General features: G+C 38.5%; 1 protein-coding gene across 1 annotated transcript in view; it reads left to right on the top strand.

The window, feature by feature from the left end:
- igsf21a (immunoglobin superfamily, member 21a) overlaps positions 1 to 24,982 on the top strand; it is a 276,114-nt gene that overhangs the window by 154,209 nt on the left and 96,923 nt on the right. The window contains exons 3-4 of the mRNA XM_027167692.2: positions 8,643 to 8,764; positions 20,582 to 20,700. Of these exons, the coding sequence (XP_027023493.1) occupies positions 8,643 to 8,764; positions 20,582 to 20,700 (241 nt within the window). The remainder of the gene's footprint in view (positions 1 to 8,642; positions 8,765 to 20,581; positions 20,701 to 24,982) is intronic.

The following is a 24,982-nucleotide window of genomic DNA, read 5'->3' on the forward strand; positions in this document are numbered from 1 at the left end:
TATTGTGTCTTAGTTTCTAAATGTAATGGCGGGCAGGACAACATTGTTTTCAAGGTGACAAACTGCTGACAAGCATTTCTTTCTCTTTTTTTTAACCTCGAATCACTTGTCAGGTCCTTTGCCAAGTTTTAAGTGAAAATAAAGTATTAAAAACCTGATGATCATGCAGATGAGGATAAAAGTGAAAATGTTTGTAACTGACCCACACTTTCCCACATCAGACTGAGTTTTGTGCAGGACTGACTGAGTGACTGACTGATGAACTTGATGACTGTCTGACTGTCAATCACTAACTGAATCATTCACTGACTCACTGAATATCTTACCGACTGTCTTGGTTACAGTATATACTGTAGGACTGAATCATTCACTCACCGTGAAAGTGATGTGACATACATTCGTTCTCTGCATTTAACCCATCCAAAGAGCACACACACAGCAGTGAACACACACACACACACACACACACACACACACACACACACATACACACACACACCGTGAAAACCCGTAGCAGTGGGTAGCCATTTATGCTGCGGCGCCCAGGAGCAGTTGGGGGGGTTCGGTGCCTTGCTCAAAGGCACCTCAGACGTGGTATTGCCGGCCCGAGACTCGAACCCACAACTTTAGGGTTAGGAGTCAAACTCTCTAACCAATTGGCCATGATCAGTCACTCACTGACTGAATGATTCACTATTTGTCAGACTGATTCACTGACTAACTTACTGATTCATTGTCATAGATTGTCTGACCAATTCATTGAATAACTGATTCAATAACCAACTAACCGATTGATTCAATGACCGACTGATTCATTGAATGAATGTTCGATTCATTGAGTGACTGATTCAATAACTGATCAACTGATTCACTGTCTTGCCCTGTGATGGGTTGGCACTCCGTCCAGGGTGTATCCTGCCTCGATGCCCGATGACGCCTGAGATAGGCACAGGCTCCCCGTGACCGGAGGTAGTTCGGATAAAGCGGTAGAGAATTAATGAATGAATGAATGAATGATTCACTGTCTCACTGAATGATTCACTGACTAAGTGACCTTTAATTAGCTGAATCACTGATTCAGTTACAGATTCAGTGACGGACAGACACTAGGCGACTAGAAATGGTATATTTCTGTTGAGTTTGGAATATTTAATAAATTAGATAGAAATAAAATTTCCATTACACTCAATTTTCTGTCCTTGTGTTGTTGTTTTTTTGTTGTCGTTGTTGTTTATTTGTCTTTTTAGTTGTTTGAATCAAAGTGATAGGCTACAACACAAAGAACTGTCAAAGAAAGGAAATAAAAAAGCGCAATAAAAGTCTTTTCCTCAGTCATTTTGCTGCACCAGAGACTTTTACTCTCCAGTTTTTTTTTCTCCTGCCGCTGTAGTTGAAGAGACACGGCCCACAGGGACACATGCCATTTCTTGTAGAGATCCAAGTCCATTTGAATGAACGGCTCATAAAATAGTGCAGAGATACACGAGTAACTTTTTTTTTTTTACTCCTATTGTTACAACATTCCTGAATAAAATCAACTCTTAACACTACTGACCTTGCTAACATGTTAAAAATCACAATTACCTCCATTTGCTGGCTTGTTTACCTTCCACACTATTATTATGTTTGGTAATAACCTCATCGACGAGGCGTCTTTTGTTTTCTGGCACCCTCTCTCTTTATTGTTTTCCTCTCCTGCCACAATAAAAAAAATTGGAATACATAGCCAAACCCCGAAAACCCCCCAACCCCCACCCCCCGCACACACACACATACACACACACACACACACACACCACCCCACTCCCCCATCTCCATGTCATTCGGTTTTGTTTATCAGAAGGAATGTAATAACCTTTGCCGTGCACCCCTTCTGCCACTCATGATGTGATTGCTGATTGATGAGCGCCCGCTGCTTATCTAATATTTTCATATGCACTCAAATACACACGAGTGCTTTCTCATTTCAGAGTGTATACAAGCGGGTGTCGGTTCTCGATCGTCGCCGGGTTGTGTGCTTTCTTGTCGTTCAGGATGTCGGTAAAAACTCGCCACTTCCACAGTTTACATCCAATCAGATCTAATGTATGTCAGTTGTTTTTCTGGACATATCAGTATGACATGGTGACCCAAACGTCTACTACACCATTTAAAATTAGAATCTACATGATGCTTATGAGTTACAGAGAAATGATCTGCCTTGTATTGTCATTTATACTGACCACACCCACTTAGAACTCATTTCTCGTTACTCGTTTGGAAGATTTCCTTTCTAGCAGCACTTGCTGATTAAGTTGGACTATTGCCTGGAAGGACATGAGTTCAAATACCATCCTTTCTTCTTTTCTTATCACATAGAAAGAAAGAAAGAAAGAAAGAAAGAAAGAAAGAAAGAAAGAAAGAAAGAAAGAAAGGAACGAACAAACAAACAAACAAAAAAAGAAAGAAGAGGAAAGAAAGAAAGAAAGAAAGAAAGAAAGAAAGAAAGAAAGAAAGAAAGAAAGAAAGAAACGAAGGAAGGAAGGAACGAACAAACAAACAAACAAAAATACAAAAAAATGAAAGAAGAGGAATGGAAGGAAGGAAGGAAGGAAGGAAGGAAGGAAGGAAGGAAGGAAGGAAGGAAGGAAGGGGGAAGAAAAGAACAAACTAACAAACAAATGAAAGAAGAGGAATGGAAGGAAGGAAGGAAGGAAGGAAGGAAGGAAGGAAGGAAGGAAGAAAGGAAGAAACAAACAAATGAAGGAAGAGGAATGGAAAGAAGGAAGGAAGGAAGGAAGGAAGGAAGGAAGGAAGGAAGGAAGGAACAAACAAATGAAAGAAGAGGAATGGAAAGAAGGAAGGAAGGAACGAATGAACAAACGATCGAATGAACAAACTAATGAAAAACATGAAGGAAAAGGAGGGAAGGAATGAATGACAGGAAGGAAGGAATGAATGACAGACGGAAGGTAGGAAGGAAAGAATTAATGGACAAATTAACAAAAGAATGCAAAGAGGAATGGAAGGAACACAAGATTAAAGGAAGACAGGATTGGAGTCTCTCCCAGGAGACACTGGGCACAAGGCAGGGGAAACCTTATACGGGTTACCAGTCCATCACATGCCACAATCACCCACACACTTACTACAAAAGAAAGTAGAGATGCCACATGTCCTAGCACTTTGGACTGGGGAAGGAAACCGACATGAGTCAAACCCCCAACCCCTGATGTGTAAGAATAACATGCAAACCTCTAAGTCACTGTGCCAAATGCTGTAAATGTAAATCGATTAACTCTAAGTAGGTACACACTTTGCTTTGCCACCACTTCTGTCTGTCGACCACCAACCACCATTCCATCTTCGTCCATTTACACCTGTTTCTGTTCTTTTTTTCTGTCTTCCTATCTTGCTGTATAACGTTTGTAGACTTCTGCTCAGAAATGTCCTCAGAAACAACTCAAAACATTACGAGACCACAACAGGGACAGGTATTGGGTTGACCTTGGCATTTTTTATTGTAATTCTTGCAGCTTAGCTCATTTTTAAACCTTTAATCTGAATATAAAACAATAGCAAGGATCATATTCAGCATTTAGCTGAATCCACATCGTTCCAAATATCGACTCGTTTTTAGTTCTTGACCTTTTTCCTGCTTCGCCTGCTTGCAAGCTCACACTGAGATGGTGTGATAATCCTAGCAAGCTTGCGCCCCGAAGTTTCACGATCATGAAGATGAGCAGATGGCCTGGACGAGCGTCGTGTCTAAACGGAGACGCCAGAGAGCTCAGCTCCTTGGGTGAAGTGGTGTGAGCTGTAGAACAACCCAACAGCCAAAAGATCACTTCTTAGGGCTTAGGGTTCAGTGCACGCTTATAAGCGAAGGAACTGCTGCTTTTTCTTTGCTTAGGCTTTGCTGTGTCATCTGCATACTGTAGAGTGCAATCATGGCTTTATTTCTATGCTTTCTGTGTGATGAACGTCTCTGTACTTCCAAATTACGATGTCCAATCCTAATTTTTCTCATGTTTAAACAAAACAAAGGGGTTTTTTGGGGTTTTTTTAAAACCGAAAGGTTTATTTACATCCAGAGTAATGACATAGTAACAACAACTGCTAAATGCCTACTGTACCTTTCCCACAAGACCAAAAATGGGGTTTGTTTTACATCCCGCTTTTGTCTAAACGAGTTTGTGTATTTTATAACCTTTATGGACAGATGGAAGCCCTCAACCCCTCTACAGGGGAAAATGCACTTAATTTCACACTCGAACGAAAGGTTTGCGCTAGCGAGAGCTACCAAAGCAAAATTAATTAAACAACACAGGTCTCTAGCTACTTAACATCTGTGCTGGCTGAGTAAATATTACCCCGTGCCCTCGAATAGTTTAGCCTGTGTATTCATTTTATTCCCAATTCCTTAGTGTGCAGTGCTCGAGCAATTATAAGTCGACGTGCCACTAGTTTGCTTGTGCTAGTTGGAGGCATGGAGTGAAGTTCCCCCGAGGCTGAGGGGTTACTGAGGGCCGTTCCACACAGGAACGTGAGGCCAGAATGAGTTGTGTGTGAAATCAGTGCGTGGAATTCAACGCTTCATCTTTGCATGTGGTCTGCAAAGTGGACAAAAGGATGTCAGATGGTGTGTTGCCTAAGAGTGAGTTCACATCAGGAGGGATAGTATTTTTTGTTTGTTTGTTTTTTTACCTCCATTTTTATCAGTATATTTGACTAGATGTTTTACAAAAAAAAGACATTTGTGTTACATTCAAGGCAATTGTATTTCTAAAATCTTACGGAACTTACAGAATATAGACACTTAGAGTCCAGGAAAAACAGAATCAAACAGAGTCAAAATTGTATTATTATTTAATATTGTTATATGAAAAGAAGGAAGGAAGGAAGGAAGGAAGGAAGGAAGGAAGAAGGACAAGAGAAAAAAATCATGAACAAAGGAAGAGGAAGGAAGGGTGAACAAACAAACAAACAAACAAACAAACAGATGAAGAAAAAGAAATGGAAGAAAGGAAGGGACAAATGAATGAAAGAATGAATGAATAAATGAATGAATGAAGAGGAATGGAAGGAAGGAAGGAAGGAAGAAAGGAAGGAAGGAAGGAAGGAAGGAAATGGAGTCAAAAAGGAAGGAAGGAAGGAAGGAAGGAATGAAGGAAGGAAGGAAGGAAGAAGGACAAGAGAAAAAAAAACAAACAAAGGAAGAGGAAGGAAGGGTGAACAAACAAACAAACAGATGAAGAAAAAGAAATGGAAGAAAGGAAGGGACAAATTAATGAAAGAATGAATGAATAAATTAAGGAATGGAAGGAAGGAAGGAAGGAAGGAAGGAATAAAAAATGAATAAACAAACAAATGAATGAATGAATGAATGAATGAATGAATGAATGAATGAATGAATGAATGAATGAATGAATGAATGAAGAGGAATGAGGAAGGAAGAAAGGAAGGAAGAAAGGTAGGAAGGAAGGAAGAAAATTAGTCATGTCGTTTTTTTAACACCTGCCTTGCCTGTAATAATGCGGTCAGGACAAAGTGTCACAGGAGCCTTGAAAGTTGCTGTAAATGTTTCTCACTTCTCCAATAACTGGCTTACAATTCCGAGATCCATGAACCACAAAATGTCCGAAAAAATCTCACCAGTGACCAATTATCCAGCTGTATGTGATAGTACATTACGGCTGGTCGATGTGACTCACTTCTTGTGCCCAGGGAGCTTTTATTTGAATCATGCCACAATATACTTGCATAAGTATTCACCCCCTTGAACTTTTACCACATTCCTCCCTGGAATTGTAATACAGAATGCCTTGAATAACCTTTTTCAACATAATTTATCAAGAAATATAAATTAAAAAGTGCCAAGGGGTAAATACTTGTGCAAATCGTTTGTTTTGTTTTGTTTTGTTTTGTTTTCTCGACTCTTCTGTGGGAATTCAAAATAAATATTTGTGGCATCCAAACTTTCTTAAATGTATCGCGTAAATGAAAATTGTAAAAATTGTAAAAAAAAGAAAACGTATGCAGGAATTAAATACTTTAATTTAAAAATATTTATTTAAAAATACAAAATTCAAGTCCAAACAAGACCAGTGGTCAAATTTATAAATACAACAGACAAAGGAACATTTTGAAAAAAAATAAAAAAAAAGGTAAGGGTGAAAATATACAATTATACATGAAAGTTGGCAAGACTTCACAATAACACTTTTAGTTCTATCTTTATATAGTCTGTAAAGAGGAAGTGGTTAAGATGTGATGAGGACAGAGCAGAGAACGGGACCTCTACTGGCACAAAGGGGTGGACGGATGCGTCCCGGATATGACGTTGTCCTCAGTGATACAGACAGAAAACATGGCACATGACTGATTTGTGTCACACCTGGCTAGCCTGCTTATAAATATGTCGAGAACGCAGAGGCCATCTACAGGGAAAAAGTAATCACAGCTATGAAGACATATTTAATGTACAGCAGCCGCGAATATGATAAAAGGGGGGAAATCTTTTGGAAATCCATTCTCCTTCAGCTAGTTCTTGGGCTTCAAATTGAGTGCTGACACTCCCATTAAAATGCTGTCAGTCTCATGCATTTCCTCTGCCTGTCTTTTAATATGTCTGCCAGAAACTCACAAGTCATTCAGATGCTAAACAGACTGATTTTCTTTCCCTGTAGAAATAAGCAGATAAGAATAGTGTTCCGCGAACATGTCGAGAGTGTAGAAAACAGACAAAATGAGTGAGAGGTGCCTTGAATTAGCCCTCACCTTCTGAGTACCTCGTCACAATTCATTACCTCCCGCGGAGCCACGGACTGTTTAGCCACCAACAAATTTCAGCTGAAGCATCAGTCATGATTAGCGTGCTGTGTTATAGCGAGCTACGTGCCTAATGCTACATAAGTAGTTGCTCGCTGATTACATCATGTTTAAACCACTTTTTGCTGAGCCCTTGTCGATTCTTCTCTCCTCTGCCTATTTAAAATCAGAACGATAATAAAGCTACACGGTATTTTTAAGTGTCCTGTGTGTATCCTGTTTGAGGTTTAAAGCATGAGTAAAAAAAAAAAAATAAAAAAAATATGAGTGGCTAGTTCAACATTGTATAATGAACCTTGTCCTCATTGGGTCTCTCTATTCTGTTCATTTATTCAGAAATGGAACTTGGATTGAGGCCAAAACTTTCAACCAAACAGTGAACATGGAATAAGAACAATAACGACTGCTGTTGTTGTTAAAATGTTGTTATGATGATGAATGAAATAACTGTTGCTTTTATCACTAAACAATAATTTTTTAATATTGATTATACAGAAAGGAAGAAAGGAAGGAAGGAAATTAAATCAGAAAAAAGGAAGCAAGGAAGGAAGGAAGGAAGGAAGGAAGGAAGGAAATAAGAAAAGAAGGAAGGAAATTAAATCAGAAAGGAAGGAAGGAAGGAAGGAAGGAAGGAAGGAAGGAAGGAAGGAAGGAAACGAAGGAAATGAAGGAAGGAAGGAAGGAAGGAAGGAAGGAAGGAAGGAAGGAAGGAAGGAAACGAAGGAAATGAAGGAAGGAAACAAAGTCAGGAAATAAATGAAGGAAGGAAGTAAGGAAGGAAGGAAGGAAGGAAGGAAATTAAATCAGGAAGAAATGAAGGAAGGAAGGAAGGAAGGAAGGAAGGAAGGAAGGAAGGAAGGAAATTAAATCAGGAAGGAAGGAAGGAAGGAAGGAAGGAAGGAAGGAAGGAAATTAAATCAGGAAGGAAGGAAGGAAGGAAGGAAGGAAGGAAATTAAATCATGAAGTGAAGATGAAGGAAATTAAATCAGGAATGAAGGAAGTAAGGAATGAAGGAAGGAAGGAAGGAAGGAAATTAAATCAGTAAGTTTATGAAATAATGAAAGTAAGTAAGTAGGAATTAATTAATTAATTAAGGAAACGAATGAAATGAATAATTAACAAGTCAGTAAATAAATGAAGGAATGAAGTAATTAGTAAATTAATGAATTAATGAATTAATGAAGTAATTAAATTAAATCATGAATGAAAGATAATTAATTAAATTAATTAATGTAAATTAAATCATTAATGAATTAATGTAATTAATTAAATCATTAATGAAGGAATAATTAATTAATGAATTAATTAATTAAGGGTAATTAATTAATTAAATTAAATCAGGAAGGAATTAATTAAGTAATTAATGAAGTAATTAGGAAATTAAATCAGTAATTAAGTAATTAAGTAAGTAATTAAGGAATAAGGAATTAAAGGAAGGAAGGAAACGAAGGAAATGAAGGAAGAAAGCAAACAAAGTCAGGAAAGAAATGAAGGAAGGAAGGAAGGAAGGAAGGAAGGAAGGAAGGAAGGTAGGAAGGAAGGAAGTCAGGAAGGAACATAGAGAATGGAAGAAAGAAAGAAAGAAAGAAAGAAAGAAAGAAAGAAAGAAAGAAAGAAAGAAAACCATCTGCCATACAGAGCTGTAATTCTTCATTATTCCAGCTTCTGAAGCTGTGTTTTTGATGTTTCCAAAAAAAACAAAAAAAAAAAAAAAACTATTTGAATCAGAACATCAATTTTACAATTATTTATAAATGTCTATTTATGTTAAACCACTGTCTTGATCTGACAAAACTCAACTTCCTCCATTTCCTGTTGTCCCCCTTACCAGGTTACAGATGGAGGCACAATTAAACAGAAGATTTTCACATACGATGCCATGTTTAATACCAACTATTCCCACATGGAGGACTATCGCAGGAGAGAAGACCTGGTGTACCAGTCGACAGTTCGGTAAGATGTCTGTCTTCCTTCATACTCCACATAATCAACTGCAGTTCAGTCCAAACACATAGTGAGAGTTTAGCATTGGCTTACAGCAAGAATCATATCAGCCTCAGACAAGTAAACAAAACACAACAGCATGTAGTCTCTACAGTATTGTCTCAGCATTTTCCTGAAATATATCTGAATACACATTTCGAGTTTGTGTTAGAGGGGAACTTGTTTTCAGAGTGCAGCCTAAACTTTACCTGAGGCTATAGAGCCCGAGAGTTGTTGTTGTTGTTGTTGTTGTTGATGTCGTGTTTCTTTATTTATTTATTTTTTAACAGAAGTGGGAAAGTTGGCGATAAATATAGGAAATGTTATGAGTTTGTGTTCCTGGTTGTGTGTCATTTGTCTGTTATTGTGGGAATGAGAGATGTCTGGCGGTCGATAAAATACTATGTCACAAAGAATGCTGCACCTCTTTTGACACATAAAAAGACACATCACATTTTATTTCATTAAAAAAAAAAAACATTCATCATTATTTGTCTGTTCCGAAGAACGATTCAGAAGAAGTTCAAAGTAAAAAAAAAAAAAAAGCCAATACTTTTGAAATAAGGATTCTGGCTGATTATCTAAACAACACAGTATGATTTGGCATCTAGGGCACTATGTAATGTCTACACATTGTCTAGCATATGTAATGTCTATTAGCATATTAGCATAATGTGTAAAACAATCTACTTTTCACACAATTTATTATTCTGCCTTGTTTAATATTGTTTGAAGGATTTGCTTTATAGTAACAATACAGATACACGGTGGCTTAGTGGTTATCACGTTCACCTCACACCTCCAGGGTTGGGGGTTCGATTCCCGCCTCCGCCTTGTGTGTGTGGAGTTTGCATGTTCTCCCCGTGCCTCGAGGGTTTCCTCTGGGTACTCCGGTTTCCTCCCCTGGTCCAAAGACATGCATGGTAGGTTGATTGGCATCTCTGGAAAATTGTCCGTAGTGTGTGAGTGTGTGAGTGAATGAGAGTGTGTGTGTGCCCTGCGATGGGTTGGCACTCCGTCCAGGGTGTATCCTGCCTTGATGCCCGATGAGATAGGCAGAGGCTCCCCGTGACCCTAGAAGTTCGGATAAGCGGTAGAAAATAAAAGAATGAATGAGTGAATGTGGTTACTGCCCCATTCTGGTGTGGAGAGTGGTTTCCTATCACAACTCAGCTGGGTTTAATTGCTTATTAACATTTCACAGAAAATGATCATCATTATCAACATCAATTATCGACAGAGACATTTAGTAAAGATTCTGTTGCTTACAAGCAACATCTTTAGAATCTATTCCTGATCTCGTACTAGCTCAACAGTTGACTAGCTCCTTTTTCCTGCCCCATAAACTTTATTTTTTTTCATATCTGTATGAGCAAGTTTTGCTTTCATATTTAATACTGAGCCTCCTGTGAAATGTAGGACACACACACACACACACACTTCCACACAGATGAATGAACACTCCTTCCCAGCAGGAAGTAAATTGACAGCCACACCATAAGAAGCAGCAGGAGACCACCTGCACTGACCCCTCTATCTCACATAATGCTCAGCTTGGAGAAGTCAAGTGGAGACTTCACAAGATGCTATACAGTACACACACACATTCACGTACACACACATACAGTACACACACACCTCAAAACATCACACAATAGAATCACGAGCACGGATAAAGCTGATATTTCACAGGCGCTATTTCTCATCCTCACCCCTGAGCCACATGAGCCTGAGGTCTCCGATTAATTCACCTTCCTGCCCTGAAATGAAAGTGTGAAAGACAGAGGCTAAGACGGAGACAAAGCGAGAGGGCATGATATGTATATACAGGAATCTATGGCTGTAGTGAGAACAGGTTCTAGGAACAGTCTGACATTGGAAAAGTGTCATGTGGTTATTTACCATCTGCAGCTGTCCAGTCTGTGTCTTTATCTGTATACTGTGTATGCTTATGTATGTGACAAATACAATTTTAATTTCATTCATTCATTCATTCATTTTCTACCGCTTATCTGAACTACCTCGGGTCACGGGGAGCCTGTGCCTATCTCAGGCATCATCGGGCATCAAGGCAGGATACACCCTGGACGGAGTGCCAACCCATCACAGGGCACACACACACACTCTCATTCACTCACACACTCACACACTATGGACAATTTTCCAGAGATGCCAATCAACCTACCATGCATGTCTTTGGACCGGGGGAGGAAACCGGAGTACCCGGAGGAAACCCCCGAGGCACGGGGAGATCATGCAAACTCCATACACACAAGGCGGAGGCGGGAATCGAACCCCCAGCCCTGGAGATGTGAGGTGAACGTGCTAACCACTAAGCCACCGTTCCCCCCCACCCCCCGATTTTAATTTTATTTGAGTAGTCAAAATAATCAGAAAGGTTAAGCTCAGCGAACACTCACACTTCCGCATAGTCCATCAAAAAAATGACAACGACACCCGTCACATTTCGTCAACACTTTTTACACAGATTTGTCACCGAGGTCTGATCATCCACCTCTGTCACTACACACTGAGCATACAGTATGTCTCCTTCCAGACTTCCTAATCACTCGCTCACACCCTCTGCATCACTCACATATGCCGTGAAGGCATATGTGAAAAAAATCCCTAAAGGACTCCAATTTCTACCTAGATGTGTACTATGTACATTACAGGAATTAACCCTTTAAAGATCACAGGTCTACATCATGGCCAGTTTCAGCCAATTATTTAGGGTGGTCTGGTACAAATAATAGGCGGGCGATCAGTGGTAGACCGCGAAGGAGAAGTGCTAACATTATATAAACCCAAATAACCACTTTTTACAGCCATGCCGAGCTGAAAAGCATCTCAGAACACAAATCATCCAAAACACGAACCTTAAACGGTGTAGAAGGATAATGACCAGACTATACATCCAAAGTCTCGAGCTTTGACAGGATTTCTGAATCGTTCCTTCTAACAGCAAACAGAAACGTTCCTTGGGTTCAGACTTGAAACCGTCTTGGCGTGTCTTTTTTGTCACGTCACATTTCATCTCATCTCATCTCCACCCCTCGTTTTGTCTGGGGACATTTCAGAAATCTCACTGTCATGTACAGATCTTTTTTATTTTTGTAATGCAGTTCCTCAGACAGCTTAGTTTCCCGATAAAACCTGAAGTGTCAGAAAAGACGCTAAATGAAAACTCGGTGTCTCGAGCGTCTTCCGTTCTCCTGAGAGAGACAGTGTCGTCAAGGTGTTTCAAACGTTAATTCCATCTGTTTTTAATTTTTAATAAGATTCGTAACATCCGAGGCATTGTGTGTCTCTTTGCTTTCTTTTTTTTTTTTTTGTCACGTTCAGTCAGGGTGACAGCTAAGCTCTTTGCCGCTGAGCTGCCAAAGCAGGAAGGATCGAGTTCACAGCCCGCCCGGGCTGTCATTCAAAAACAAAAGCAAATCTTCAGAACCTGTTCCTCTTTTTGCCCTCTTTCTGCTCTCGTCTGCATGGACACCTCGTCTTCCCACCTGCTCCTCTGGGACCGAGCTTCTCGTGGTGAAATATTCAGCTCACAACTCTTAAGAAAAGTAGTTCCACCCACCCAGGCCCTCCAGGCTACCTTCAGGAGGAGCCGACGGTTCAGTAAGATCGTCTCGTAGTCACGTACGGCCACCGTCTTTCACAGAAATCTCCTGAGTTAGAGCGATGAGAGAGAGACTGTTATAATATGCTGTGTGTCACTGAATTAATGATTGATGCAACAAACAATACAAGACAAATCAATGGGTTTTACATATAATGAATGAACCACGACACTGTAGCCATATATTCTGCCTCTTTTATCAAAATTTAAATACAAAAAATTGTATTTGCAGGAGTGACAGAACCTGTTTGTGTAAATGGATAGAAATTTAAGGACATTTAATTACATTAAGCTAAACCGATAGGCTTCAAATCATATTGAACATAATCAGCCAATTGTTTATGCAGTAAATTTCAGCTCAAAAATTTTTAATTCGATTTAAAAAAATATATATATGTATATATTCATTTCTCGGTGGCTTAGTGGTTAGCACGTTTGCCTCACACCTCTAGGGTTGGGGGCTCGATTCCCATGTTCTCCCCGTGCCTTGGGGGTTTACTCCGGGTACTCCGGTTTCCTCCCCCGGTCCAAAGACATGCATGGTATTTGATTGGCATCTCTGGAAAATTGTCCGTAGTGTGTGATGACGCCTGAGAAAGGCACAGGCTCCCCGTGACCCGAGAATAGTTCGGATAAGCGGCAGAAAATGAATGAATGAATTTTACATTAATTAAAAAAATAATAATTAGGAAAAACAAATCCAGGCATTCAAGCGGGACAAAAGTAATGGCGGCCGATAACAGAAGGATGATTCATGTCGCTAGTGCGCTGCGGTGGCCGAGCTGCATTACTGAAAGATTTAAAGCAGTCTGCGATTAGGAAGCACTCGTTTACCATTTAGTCATCGTTGTGTTTCAGCTGGATCTTTACAGCTGTTTTTTATCGTGTCATGGATGAGAGATTCATTGAACATTGCGAAAAGAAACATAAACGATGGAACATAAAACATAACAAAATATACACAAGATTATGGCTGGAAAATTAAAACATTTAAAATAGCAATTAGAGAAGCAATACAGAAGCAGCGAAACACAGGAAAATAAATAGTGCCACTAATCAACCAACACAAAACATGGGAAGTGCAAACCGTGTACAGAAGTGCCCTCTGGTGGTCCAGGTGAGGAGAGGTGGCTCGATTGGACGATCCGTAAACGTGTGGTTTTTAGTTTGGCTTGTCTTCCAAAAAAAAAAATCCACACACTTTATTAAAAGAGTGATTAATCATGGACGTCAATAATGTCACTGTTTGTTAGTTATGTAATTGTCCTTTTTTCAGTTTTTACAGCATTAGGAAGAGTGGCTTACATTTGTCTCATTTATACATGTAATTGAGGGTTAAGGACCTTGCTCAGGGGCCCAGGAGTGGCAGCTTGGTGAATTGACAGTTTCTCAATAACTGAACTGTACTATACTGAGCACAACATACACACACATCATCTGTATGGACTGCATAGACCCTCACAAAACACACACACATACTTTTTTGCACATACTGTCCAACATTTCAGCTGTTTTTGCACATATTGTACAATATCTCAGCCAGTACACACATACTATACAATATTTCAGTCATTTGCTGTTTTTTGCACAACTCTATATAGTATCCAAAGGACCTGCTGCTAAGAAACTGTGTTCATTTTAATGTTACTGCACGAAATATTGTTTGAACATTCAGTATGTACGCCGGTCGGTCGGCGCTGTCTCTGTTACTGTTTATTGTCTTTTGTGTATTGCATTTTTTGTACTTTTTGTATTGTCTTGTAACTTTATGTCTGCACTGTTTTTTTGTCCTGCACTGTCTCGTTTGTCTTGTCCTGCACTGTTTGCACCAGGTTGCACAGTTGCACTTTATGTGGCTAAGACTACTTACATGTCCTTAGCCCTGTGTTTGTTTGATGTAGCACCCTGATCCTGGAGAAACGTCGTCTCATGTCACTGTGTACTGCAACAGCTATATATGGTTGAAATGACAATAAAAGTTTCCTGACTTGACTTGACTTGACTCTTGACTTGATTAGAACGCCTTCTGCACACAACCTTTTAATCAGTGGTCCAACACCTTAACCACTGAGCTACCACTTCCCCAATAAACAGTTTTATTCCATGCTTATGAAGGTAGTACACAATTCGGCAGACACCCTTATCTAGAGTGACTTAAATTTCACACAACTGAGGATTAAGGGCTTTGCTCAGGGTCCCAGCAGTGGTGCCTCTGTGGACCTGGGGTTCGAACTCCCAACCATCCAAACAGTAGACCAACAGGCAAGCAGAAGCCCATAGGAAGTGGTAGGGAACATAATGGTGAGATAACTAACTAGCCATTAATTCACACTAAAAAAAATGTAAATTCCCAGCAAGGCAACACCTACAGTATGTACAGTAGAGATCATTAACCGGTAATAATAAAGTTATTAGCACATCTTTTGGCTATGAATCAGTTCTTCCATTGCTTGTAAATGATATTATTAGTCATGCTAGCATCTTTTTTTTCCCTCTTGATGGGTGTAACTATGACTGAAAGTGTGTGTTGTGCTAGCGGGAGAGTTGTAGGCTACACTAATGAATCTACCATTTAGAAATTCTAGCCAGATCACGCTGCAGCCGAGCCGAGCAGGTGGGAAAGTGGGAATGGGTAGCATGCGTTAGCGTTACAGCAAGTTTAATTATAGCTGCATAACAAATGAACACTTTGTGTGGAATCTGGAGCATTTTTGTTAGGAGGAGCGGAATAAAATGAACATGGTAAAAAATTAACATCTTAAGATGTAGTACATTTGTAGATTTTGACCCAAATGATGTGTTACAAGCAAAAAGTGCTTTAACAGTAAAATATTTATTTATTTATTCATTTGCTTATTTATTTATTTATTTATTTATTTATTTATTTGTTTGTTTGTTTGTTTGTTTGTTTGTTTGTTTGTTTGTTTGTTTGTTTGTTTGTTTATTTATTTATTTATTTATTTGCTTATTTATTTGTTTGTTTGTTTGTTTATATTCATATTTAATTATACTTATTTTATAATAATTTTTTTCTATTAATTTATATTTTTACGTGAATTTACTTAGATGTTACGTTACATTAAACATGGGGGGAAAGTTCTGACGTTGTTTATCCTGGTTTATTTTCTTTTCCTTTTTCTTTTCTTGACAACACAAAAACCTACAATTTTAACAGTGAGTGGAAACCGTTTATATCCACTGAAATCTGAGCATCTATGCGACCGATTTCTTTAGCTTCGATCAAAACTCTCGATTTCCATTCAAATATAAAGGAATTTCATCTCGGCGTATACAAAAGACCAATGTTTCTATTCACATGGCTCAGAACTGAAGAGGTTTGTTAGCCAAGTTCAGGGTTTTCCATTTTAAACAAGGTGTGTCTGAACAAAATGCCCTCCAAAAGTCCTTATTAAATATACAAGAAGACAGGAATATTTTGTGACCACAGGAAATTTGGCTCAGCATTTGATCTTTCCTGACATTCAGCGGTGAAGGTTGTTCAAAATAACTAAACGGACAGATTGACTTCACTCCTCTTTTTATGGTTTATAATTAAAGAGCTGTAATGCGTATGAAGCGCACCGTCCGAATAAAGGTGCACATATGAACGAAGTTATAATCGACGGAGGCTTCGGTCGGATTCTGGCTGAAATATTAAATGTAGCTATTGATTTTTTTTTACCCAGAGGACAAAGAATGGAGTTTGCTCTTGTTTGGTTGTGTCCATGTCGAACATTGAATGTCTTTGTCATGTCTCACTCAACAGCGTTGGTTAATATGAAGCTTGTATAAAAGTAGACACTCCGAGCTTTAAGTATTAGATTTGAAGTATCTGTGTGTTTATGTAGTGTACAAGGCTAAAATATTAATAGAACATTTATAGAATTATTATCTATATTTTTCCCCCAGACAAATATTTCTATCTTCAAGGTAAATGGTGAAAAACCCGCGTTAAAATTTTGTATCTTCAACCACTAAAATTGTGTGTAATGTTATCATCAGAGGAAAAAAAACACTCGTCTGATACACGCCGAAGGCCAACAATTCAATTCAATTCATGTGTCTAGCGCTTTTAACAATTCATATCGTCTCGAAGCATCTTTACAGAAGTATAGAAACAGAATCGAAAATTTTTAAGTTTAATTACACTAAATGACTTTATATCTGTAACATATATCCCTCATTTTAGATCAGACTCACAGACAGAACATCATTCATTTCTTTATACAGATTGAAAATGTGGAACTTAGTCGAAAACTCAAAAGGAACGTCAGGGTTAAAGATGACATATTCTGTAGCACCTTAAAAGAAACAGGTCCAAGGAAAAGATTTAGATTAGAGTATTTTTTTTCACTGTGTAATTCTATTCACTATTTTAATCCATGCTTCAAAATGGCTGATTCCCCCTCTGTGTCAGTATGACTTTGTGCTAATGGTGGTTTTATTAGTGTCTGATTAAAGTGTCTGTTGTGAAGCAGTAGGTGGGTTTGTGAGAGAGCTGGCATGACTGAACGATCGCTCTGCCTGGCTTTTAAAACACTCACAATGGTGTGGACAAGGCAGAGGAAAAAATCGAAGAAGAAAAGAGAAGGGAGATTTAAAAAAAAAAAAAAAAAAGAACGAGGTGGACAGCATTCACTTCCCACAAAGCGGAAAGAGGAGGTAATCAGAGAAGCAGAGAAATACTGTATCAGAGCAAAATGAGGGCAATTCCAACGCTCGTGCCTGAGCCAAGCCCCTCATCAAATCATCATAATCATGGCGTGTCAAGCGGCCCTGGAAAAGAAAAGGAAAAAAAAACTATCATTAGCCGAGGCTGAAATTGTAGACATCTGCATTGCGAAACCCTCCGAGTGGATCTATTTCTATTGCTCACTTTGTTGCTGCTGTCGTGAAAGCATAGACACCGCAATTAAGTCTGACAGCGCTGTTCGGCATCAAGCGAAAGTGAGTTAGCGTGAGTTAGGAAGAGGAAAAGCACCAAGAGGGTGTTTCTTTTTTCTTTTTTTTACATAAAAGCAATGCCAGACAGAGAGAGAGAGAAAAGAGAGAGAGAGAGAGAGAGAGAGAGAGAGAGAGAGAGAGAGAGAGAGAGAGATTGCATGCCAACCTCATTCTCCATTGATGAGCTTCATCAGACAAGCTGTTTTCCGCTTGTTTAAAAGGTTAAATGCAGCCGGACTTTGTCTAACGGCGCCGAAAGAACGCCCGGGAGGCCCGTCAGGAATGTACAGAGAGAGAGAGAGAGAGAGAGAGAGAGAGAGAGAGAGAGAGAGAGAGAGACAGAGAGAGAAGGAGAGAGAGACAAAGTGTGAGAGACAGAGAGAGAGAGAGACAGAGAGAGAGAAAGAGAGAGAGAAGGAGAGAGAGACAGACAAACACAGAGAGAGAGAGAGACAGAAAGAGACAGAGAGAGAGAGAGAGAGAGAGAGAGAGAGAGAGAGAGAGAGAGCTACTCGAGTGGAAGGAGGACAAAAATAGAACACAGACACAAAGGTGCAAACTGGCTAATAAACATCTCACTTTTCTCAGCAGTAAGGAGGAGATGGAAGAGGAGACAGTCGTGTACAGAGAGCAGGACGTTCTCTAAGAGATTCTGCTCTTTGTTTCATTTTTTTAAATCTGGCTAAAAGGATTTGGGTCTCGATGACAACAATAATGACAGCAATTTCAGCAAATTTATTTCCAAACTAGCTGCATTTATTTATTTATTTATTTGTTTGTTTGTTTGTTTGTTTGTTTGTCAAGCAGAATACAAACGGATTGGTTTGTAACTCGTTCATAGGATACGATTGTACACGATGTTCTCGAGTTTTCGAGTATTCATCTAAAAAGGTTCAATTCTGGGGGGTTAAAATGACATTTAGAGCATTTAGCAGACGTCCTCATCTGGAGAGGCTTATCACAGCGCTATGGAGTCTCTCTCTATCCCAAACACATCCTCATGCTAGTTCGCTCAGGTCTCAGGACAGGAACCATCCAGACCAAGAAAATATGTATGTTTAACTGTGACAGGAGAAATATTATATATAATATTATACTGTATATTCTTTATTGGTTAAATGGAATAAAAATAAAAATATCAAATAAATAAATGTAGTAATTAATCCATTAAACTCCCACTTCTGTCTTTCATGCTTCATCCTAATCATGCATTTCCTGCTCTCAGCTGTCTCTACACTTTTATGGAGTTTTGTAAGCGTCATAAAATGTGGGATGTGGTAGCTCAGTGGTCAAGGTGTTCGATTATCGATTGGAAGGTCATTGGTTCGAATCCCAGCTCCACTAAGTTTCCAGGGCCCCTGAGCGAGGCCCTTAACCCTCAAATGCTCAGGTGTACTGAAATAAAAATGTAAGTCACTCTGGATAAGAATGTCTGCTAAATGCTGTACATATAAATGAGTGACTGGGTCAGGAAGGCACTTTGTCATATGCTGAATACAATACGAAGTAAAATCCGTCTTTCCAAATCTTGTAAATTCGGCAGAAAGTTTTTTGTACGGTTTATAGAGCACTTTAGTAAACGTTTGATAAATTACGTCCGGTATGAGCACATTCATTACAATAGAGTTTGTAACAGACAAAAGCTTGTATATCAAGGAACACCAAATGATGCTAGAAGGTGGTATTACATTTTGTTACGGCAAACTAGAACTTAATTTGCGTACAGGAGAAAAAGATTAGCATGTGCTGCTGGAACTGATTATCAGGTTGTTCCTGAACTTTCCTCCTTAACGCCTGGTGTAAGAAAATGCTTATCATGCTTCATACTTTAGTCATGTACGACATAGCGAATGAAGTAACACACATGCTTGCTTCCTGTGGACAGCGTTTATTTTGTCGAATAAAAGTACCATGTCAAAAATGTAGTCTTTTAGGCTTTCTTTGCTAAACTGGTTATCCTGAGGCTACAGCGAATCACCAACTCCCGACTCTCTGTAAACCTCGACCGGATACACGTTCTAGCTAGTGTACAGTATATGAACCTGACAAGACTCCAGAGCCCGTATAAATGATCTCACAGAGCTCCTAATTTAGCTTAAACATTTCTAACTAGAAATCTTAGCTTAAGACTGATTCAGGACCAAACTCTGATCAACTCTGGGTCTTTTAACTTAGAGAGGAGGTGGGACTGACCCGGTTACTAGGTATGACATGTTACTACAGTAGGTGTGACACATTCTTTTGAAGACTGATTGGACTTTGTCTCTACGTTAAGATATTTGAGTCTATATCGTGTAGGGATTTCGTTCGTGACCGATCATATTACAGATGTTCTAACATCTGTATGTTACAAATGTGATAAATGTAACGGAAATATAAATGGAAACATCTCCGACACAGAGCAGAAATGTCATAGAGCAAATAGCATTTCGGCTCTGTTTCAAAGATGTTGGTGTATCTCTGAATGCCAAAGCGGCAGAATATATATATATATATATATATATATATATATATATATATAATGTGTCTGAGATGTTATCTCTAATATGATCGTTCACAAAAATAATCCCTACACGATCTAATCTGTATCATCTTCACTCGCTATCATTATTAAATATTGTACACAATACATTTCTTTTCCCTCTTCACCTTTAAGACATTTTTTTTTTCCTCTGAGAAAGAAACTCTTAAGCCTCTTAAAAGTCCTTCTCAACAACACTAACACTTCTTGACCTTAAGAGCTTTATGAATGGTTAAGATGCTTTATGAATAACTTTTATCGTTTCTCAGACCTTCTCTTTCATCTTAAAGGGAAAAGCCACATTTCTATGAATGTTCTTAGAATTTCGTCACTAGGAGAAAACGTACTAAGAATTTTCATGAACACAGGCCCTGATGTCGCATTTTAGGTTTTGAAGAAAAATTGAAAAACAACAGAGCAAATCTGGATTAAAACAAATCACAGGTGTAAATATCGTGTGCTGAAGCTGATGGGAAATGTAGCTGAAGAACAATCGCACTACACTTTTAACTTCCTGTTATATCCGTTCTGACTCCGCCCCTTTTTAATTTGTTTACGCTGCTCTTTGCTAATTGCTAGATTATCATTCTAATATTGTGCCTATGCAGTGCCGTGATTTTTTTTTCTATTCTATCCTGTGTTATGATTATAACCATGATTTTAATATCTGATTTGATTTGGTTTTTTTTTCTTTTAGGCTCCCAGAAGTCCGAATTTCAGACAACGGTCCTTACGAATGCCACGTGGGCATCTACGACCGGGCCACCCGGGAAAAAGTGGTCCTGGCATCAGGGAATGTCTTTCTCACGGTCATGTGTGAGTACACAGCTAAAGATTTTTTTCCCGCTGGCTTTTTTCCCCCGTCTATTGATTTTCTTTCCTGTAGATCAACACAGACGAGTTTTTCTTTTTTTTTCTCCTCTCCCACGGTGTTAGCCTCATCCTGTGGTTTTGCGGTGGTTTGGATATCCAGCATCAGCACTCTATTACTCTGTGTTTTGAGAAGAGAAATGAGGAAATGATGGCGAGAGGAAATTATGTCTGATATGCACATAATAAGATCATTACAGGATTCGGTTCATGATGCTAGCTGGGACTTTTAGCGGTTTTTCGAACAGAAACTCTTTCGGCTAGCTTCCATCATGCGGTTAAGGAAAAGTGCTTCATCTTCTGGCAGTAATTAGTAATATGACGGAGTGAGACAGGAAGTGTGTGTGCGTAATGACATTTGCGCAGTAAGAATGCCATTAGTGGAGCTGCCTGGTTGTGATAACAGCCTTTGAGCATGCCGATATGTGTGTGCTTGCTTGTGTGTATGTGTGTGTAGTTGAGTGCCTACACTACACTAATCCTTAGCAGTGTTTGTCATCCTGAGCAAGACCATCGACACACAAACACATACACACACACATTACACAAATGTACAAGTGCAGCTTCATGTGAGTCTCCCAGCTTCCTGTGCGTCATTTTGTTTTCCACACATTTGCAAGTTAATATAATTGTAATATCTCGCAATCGCAGGATAAAATGGCGACATCGCATGAAAATCGATCGCAACGATGACACCCGATTTCATCTTAAAATTGTTTACATTCAAGCATGGCTTTTTTTTCTTTTTCTCACAGTTGTGAGTTAATATTTCACAACTGCAGTTTCATATCTCACTTTTTTATTTTATGTATTACAAACTTAAAGTCACACAAGCTGCAAGTAAATCATGTGTGTTGTAGTGAAACATTTAAATTCATGTTTAGTTTATAAGTATATAAAATAACTAAATAGAAATTAAAAAAAGAACTTGTCCTAATTGCAAAATCATAATAATAATAATAATAATAATAATAATAACAATAATAATAATAATAATAATAATAATAATGATATTGATAATAATTATTATTATCATCATCATTATTATTATTATTATTATTATTATCATTATTATTATTATCTATTTAATTAATTTAACTTTAATCTGTCACCTAATTATGATTGAAACAATTGTGACTTTTATTTTGTCGTATTTTGTAATTACAAAGTTAATATCACACAGTTGCAACAGAATCATGTAAAAAGTTATTATTATTATTATTATTATTATTATTATTATTAGTAGTAGTAGTAGTAGTAGTAGTAGTAGTAGTAGTAGTACCTTACTTCAGACGAAGTTTTTATTCCGGAGTTCCGACGGAATTTTCGGTTTTCCCGTAGTCGACGATCGAACATCCCATAGACTTGAATAGGGAATTCCGAAAAGTCCTCTAATCTCTCACACACACAATACATCCAACATTAAGAATTGCATGTACTGTTCTATGCAGTATAATAAGTAGAATCCCATAATGACTGCAGTATTGACATGAAATGTCCAAACCCTCAGTAGCCACTTTTCGCCAAAAGTATTGGCACCCCACTGGGAATTCTGGTGACGTCACTCGATACCACGTGACATCACGTGTAGCCCCGCCCCGAAAACAAGAGAAATCAAAAATTTGCACAACATGGGCATGTGACATATCAACACACTCAGCGCAATGAGGGGAACTGCCCCACGGGTATTTTGGTCACGTCACGTGACATCACATGACGTCACATGAAAATTAAAAATTTGCACAACATGGACATGTGACATATCAAAACACTCAGCACAATGAGGGGAACTGCCTCACGTTTATTCTGGCCACGTCCTGTTATGACTCTCTTCATAGCAACGGGATGCACTTATTTCCAGGGATTTTACGAACAGCTTAACAGATATTACGTCATCGAATAGGCGTGGCCTATTTGATAAGCTAACCCTAACCCTAACTGTAGATTTTGGATGTTTATTTGTTTTTGAAAAGTGTAAGATAATAAAGAATAATAGATATAAAATATCTACCTTTATGACTGTTTTTTCCTTCATTATCCATCGTTGGTATGCTCTTTTTTTTTTTTTTTGAAAGAGGGTGTTTTTCTAGAGAGGGTTTTTCACCATCATCATCATCATCATCATCATCATCATCATCATCAGCATCACCTGCTTTGTGGGCTCCAAGTTGTGCCATGCCCTTTCCTATTGTTCTATTTTTCCGCTTTCTCACAAGTTTCTGGTTTACATTTACGGCATTTAAAATATGCCCCTTATCCTATATTATAACAAAATAACATAACAAAACCATAAATGTTACACAGCACAGAGACATCAATAACATGCAGAAATGAAGCTTGATGTACAACAAGGAGGAACAAAGACTGATACAACAGGGCCGGGATAAAAAGAGGAACACATTAGGGGTAACAAGACACAGGTGGGAAAACACATGACCTTGAATGAGCAGAAACACCTATCAGCACTCCCTCTGGTGGTCTGGCAGGGGTTTGTAAAATACAACTAAAAATTTTGTCTCGATAACTTTGTTCAATGACGTACATATGAAGTTTACTATAAATGCTTATAAAAGCATATAAAAATGACTTTCAGTAATTATTTAAAAAGAAGAATTGTTAGTAATTCAGTGTGCTAGCAGAGGAATAAAACACTTTTTATAGTGAAAGCTAATGTGTTATAGAAAGCTAATAAGGTGTTATTTTTCGTGTTAGTTAGCACTTATGTAATGCTTATGAATGTGTTATGAAAGCTGCAAGTCTGTAAATCTGCTTGTTTTTACTACGTCCCAAATCGCGTACTCGTGCACAATCCTTTACCATTTTCAAGTTTAAATCATGTCTTAGTAGATTGTGTGTGTTGCACAGTAGAAAGTCCTAATTAGAAGAAGAAGCCTTTATTTTACTGTGCTGTTTGTTACAGTACAGTGAAATTCTATTGATACAGCACCCATGGAGCAGAGAGAGTTAAGGGCCTTGCTCAAGGGCCCAACAGCAGCAGCTTGTCAATGCTATGGCTTGAATCCTGATCGGTACACGTACCAGCTTTGATGGACAAGACATCTTAAATATAACGTTTTTTTTAATTTAGTCATTATTGTGTGAGTCCATGTTTAACAGTGTGTTGTGTTAAAGCTACTGGAGCAGCATCACATTATGTGTTTCATTACGTTTGACATTATTTGCCGTCGACTAGCAAAAGCAAATATTTCCGGTTAGTAAAACACCCTTTTTTGAGACCATGCTACTGTACCTTCATACACTAGACGCTAGAGCACGCAGGGCATAGGGGAAGTCATTTGGGACACAGCATCTATTTCCTTTACTAGCTTTATACCAAAAACTGGCCTTAGTCTGTAAGTGGAGTCATAAACGAGAAGAAACAAGTCCACACCTTGCCTTTTAACCACAAATTACGCAGGACAATCCTTTTCCATAAATGAATAATATCGGAAATTGAGCACATTTTTCATTCATGTTAATAGACTCCACTTTATCAGTGAATACAAGCTCACGCAGTCTATCGTCTAATCTTTTAGAAACCAGGAACAAGTCTGTACGTGTGTGTACTGTATATGTGTGTGTGTGTGTGTGTGTGTGTGTGTGTGTGTGTGTGTGTGTGTGTGTGTGTGTGTGTCTACGTGTGTGTCATTAGACCATAGAGAGTACGCACTTGCTCTCCACTGACCCTTAAATCCCCTTTCCCAATACGGACGATGAAGAATGTCCTCTTGCATTGCAGCTAATTGCCATCTAAGCTGAAACAGAATTATTCATAACCTATTAGCGTGCCAGGTTCGCCCGAGTAAAGAGGAGAGGAGGGAAAAGCGAGACGAGCACAAGAGAAAGGAAAAAAGTTAATTAGTATGAAGCCATGTAGTGAGTGTTTCAATTTTTGAAAGGAGCTCCATAAATAAGAATTATCATTTTAATGAGTCACTGCCAATTATTCAATTATTCGCTCTTCAAAGACTTAATCTTTAAATTCATTCCACTTCCTGCTATTGTCCTTCACCCGTGTTAGAAACTTTTGCTATGAATTCAGATTGATTTAGAACTTTAAAACCAGACATTTCAGGCAGAGCAAATGTTTCTATTTATTTGTGTACTACAGTTCAGGCTGTAATACAAATCACAGGTCTATAAGAATACACTCTTGTTTCCGTGGCAACAGCTAAGCTTCCTAGGACTTGTACGTTAGCAAACATTACAGTCAATATACATAAAAAAA

The sequence above is a fragment of the Tachysurus fulvidraco genome, chromosome 2, assembly GCF_022655615.1.
Source record: "Tachysurus fulvidraco isolate hzauxx_2018 chromosome 2, HZAU_PFXX_2.0, whole genome shotgun sequence".
Lineage (NCBI taxonomy): Eukaryota > Metazoa > Chordata > Actinopteri > Siluriformes > Bagridae > Tachysurus > Tachysurus fulvidraco.